The sequence below is a fragment of the Propithecus coquereli genome, unplaced genomic scaffold (assembly GCF_000956105.1).
Source record: "Propithecus coquereli isolate 6110/MARCELLA unplaced genomic scaffold, Pcoq_1.0 Scaffold257, whole genome shotgun sequence".
Lineage (NCBI taxonomy): Eukaryota > Metazoa > Chordata > Mammalia > Primates > Indriidae > Propithecus > Propithecus coquereli.
In genome coordinates, this window is record NW_012148141.1 from 1,912,190 (window position 1) to 1,915,020 (window position 2,831).

General features: G+C 34.0%; 1 protein-coding gene across 1 annotated transcript in view; it reads left to right on the forward strand.

Moving 5' to 3' along the window:
- POF1B (premature ovarian failure, 1B) overlaps positions 1 to 2,831 on the forward strand; it is a 99,562-nt gene that overhangs the window by 81,232 nt on the left and 15,499 nt on the right. Inside the window, exons 10-12 of the mRNA XM_012647132.1 lie at positions 525 to 638; positions 1,781 to 1,933; positions 2,268 to 2,387. Coding sequence (XP_012502586.1) covers positions 525 to 638; positions 1,781 to 1,933; positions 2,268 to 2,387 — 387 coding nt within the window. The remainder of the gene's footprint in view (positions 1 to 524; positions 639 to 1,780; positions 1,934 to 2,267; positions 2,388 to 2,831) is intronic.

Genomic DNA, 2,831 nt, shown 5'->3' on the forward strand with positions numbered 1-2,831 from the left:
CTCTGAATTTCTCTTCAAGCATAATAACTTGAAAACTTCTTTCTCTGAGAACTTAACCTTTTCTATTTTCTATTTTAATTGGTGCTCTTGGTGCCATCACCTAGATATATTCAGAACGTTTTCCATATAATAAATAACTCTTTGAGGACTTTGGAATAGTTTTTTGTTTGTTTCTGGGTTATAATGAAAATATTTAGACTCTAATTTAAAAATTCCCCACCTGCTGGGATTAACAAGGCTCCTTTGTAGTTTGGAGAAAAACATTAAAATATTTCAGAAGGTTCTGCTTCATTGCACTTAGAGTTACTCATTCCATCAAAATGTCTCTTTCAATGCAGGTTTTAAAAATTTCTATCCTTTCCTATCCCATATTCTGCTTAACTCTTAAGAATTCTGCTTTATTAAGCAAGTACAAATGAAACAAGTGCTTATTTAAATATTCCAAGGTAAAAAAGTCTTCGTATTATGTGACTGTTGACAAGTTTCTATAATTCTGAGTCATAATAAATAATTTCTGCTTCTAGTCACTAGAAAATGACAAGATGAGACTTGAGAAAGACTTGACATTCAAAGAAACTCAAATAAAAGAGTATGAAGAACTCTTGGCATCGGTCAGAGCAAATAATCGCCAGCAGCAGGTAAGTTGATGGTTTTATTGATGATAAACTAGATCGATAGCTTTCATTTGCACAATTACTGCACATTGGAATTATGAGACACAATCCAGACAGAATTAAAATATGATGGAACAATTTATTCATATGAGAATTGAGTGGCTTTGGGTATTTACAATGACTGAAAAACTTGTCAGAAAAAGAGATAACCTTATATATTTTAAATATAAAGAATATATGGTATACAATTATCTGTGTTCTTGGGCATCAAGAATTGTGTAAATACCAAAAATCTAGGCTTACTTATTCATTTGATCTACTAACATGTCAATGGAAAAAAGGATTTGCAGATTTAACATATGTTTGTACAGTGAATAAATGAATGAATAAACTCTAGGGGAGTTTCTTCAGATGCCTGAGCAGAGAGGATTCCTAGGAAATTGTATGTAATGAGTCTCTAAGGCTCACTTCTTACTAATCTTCACTCCCATGACTGTCCCAAATTTTTGCTCAGTTGCTACTTGTCACATAAGTAATCAGGCATATGGTAATTTTTTGTGCCCACTAGAAGTCAGAATATAGTATTGTCAAAGAGTAGCAACCGTCTGATTATTAAATTGGAACATTGAAAACTCATCTAGTATTTATTCCTTCTTACTCAAGATAGGCAAATTAGGCTAGAGACAAGACTCTAATATCCTACATGGCTAATTTAATATATCATCTAAGAGCAAGAATATAAGAAAATTGGGCATGGAAAATATCTACTTGATTTTGGCTGGTGTGGTAGCTCATGCCTGTAATCCTAGCACTTTGGAAGGCCAAGGCAGGAGGATCACTTGAGGCCAAGGTTTCAAGACCAGCCTGGACAACATAGTAAGGCCCCATCTCTAAAAAAAATTAAAAAATTAGCAGGGTGTGGTGGTGCATACCTGTTGTCCCAGCTATTTGGGAGGCTGAGGCAGGAGGATTGCTTGAGCCCAGGAGCTCGAGGCTATAGTGAGCTATGATAATGCCACTGTACTTCAGCCTGGGTAACACAGTGAGATCTTGTCGCTAAAAAATGAAAGCATATTACTTGATTTGACTGAATTAATCAATTAAAAGAGCACTTCCCTGCAAAAAGTAAAATGCATTTGTCTCATGTACTTGTGTCTTCCTTACAGCAAGGACTTCAAGACTCAAGCTCAAAATGCCAGGCATTGGAAGAAAACAATCTCTCTCTTCGACATACACTATCAGACATGGAATACAGACTAAAAGAACTGGAATATTGTAAACGTAATTTAGAGCAAGAGAATAAAAACCTTAGAATGCAGGTATTAAGACTTTGTTTTAAATATATATTATTGCCTTAGTTATGCCATTGTAATCCTAGCATTGGCAATAATAAAGATGTATGTGTGTGTGTGTGTGTGTGTGTGTGTGTCCTATTCATCTTGAGAAAATACATGGACTGCTTTCTGATGAACTCACACATAGTCAGGTCTTATCTCAGTGACATTTAAGCTTTATAATGCAGTTCCTGAAAATCACTTTCATTATTTCAGTGTCTTCTTTAATCACGTTTTTCACCTAATAGTAAACCTTCTAACATAATGTATATTTCCTTCATAACAATACAATTACAGAAAGTTATTTTATCTTGTGTAGGTTTCTGAGACTTGTCCAGGCCCAATGTTGCAGACTAAAATGGATGAGATTGGAAACCATTACATGGAGATGGTAAAAAACTTGAGAATGGAGAAAGATAGAGAGATCTGCAAGCTAAGGGTATGTTGATCCTTACAGTGCATAAATACACAGGACAGCACAAACTTTCTAACAAGATAATGATGGTTTCAAGTTTAAAGCTACAAGAGAAAATCAACTAGAGTTTTAGGAATATGCCATAGAAGCTTTTGTTTTAAAAAGCATTATCATATATAAAATATCACTGTTAAATTGTTTTCTAATTTAGCTTAATCTGTTCTAGGAAAGTAAAAGAAGACATTAATTTTAGTGTTTTTTTTATTAATTTATTTTTTGGATATCAGTGAAGGACTCTCTATGATTTTGCTTAAAGCATGCTGACGCAGGCAAGAGCAACATTTGAGATTATCCAGCAAAGCCACAGTTGGATTCATAAAAATCCTCAACTTTGAGGGATACTAAATAGCAAGGACTTTGTCAAGCATGAGAATAAAAATAGTGTTGAATTTTATGTACCTGTAATTG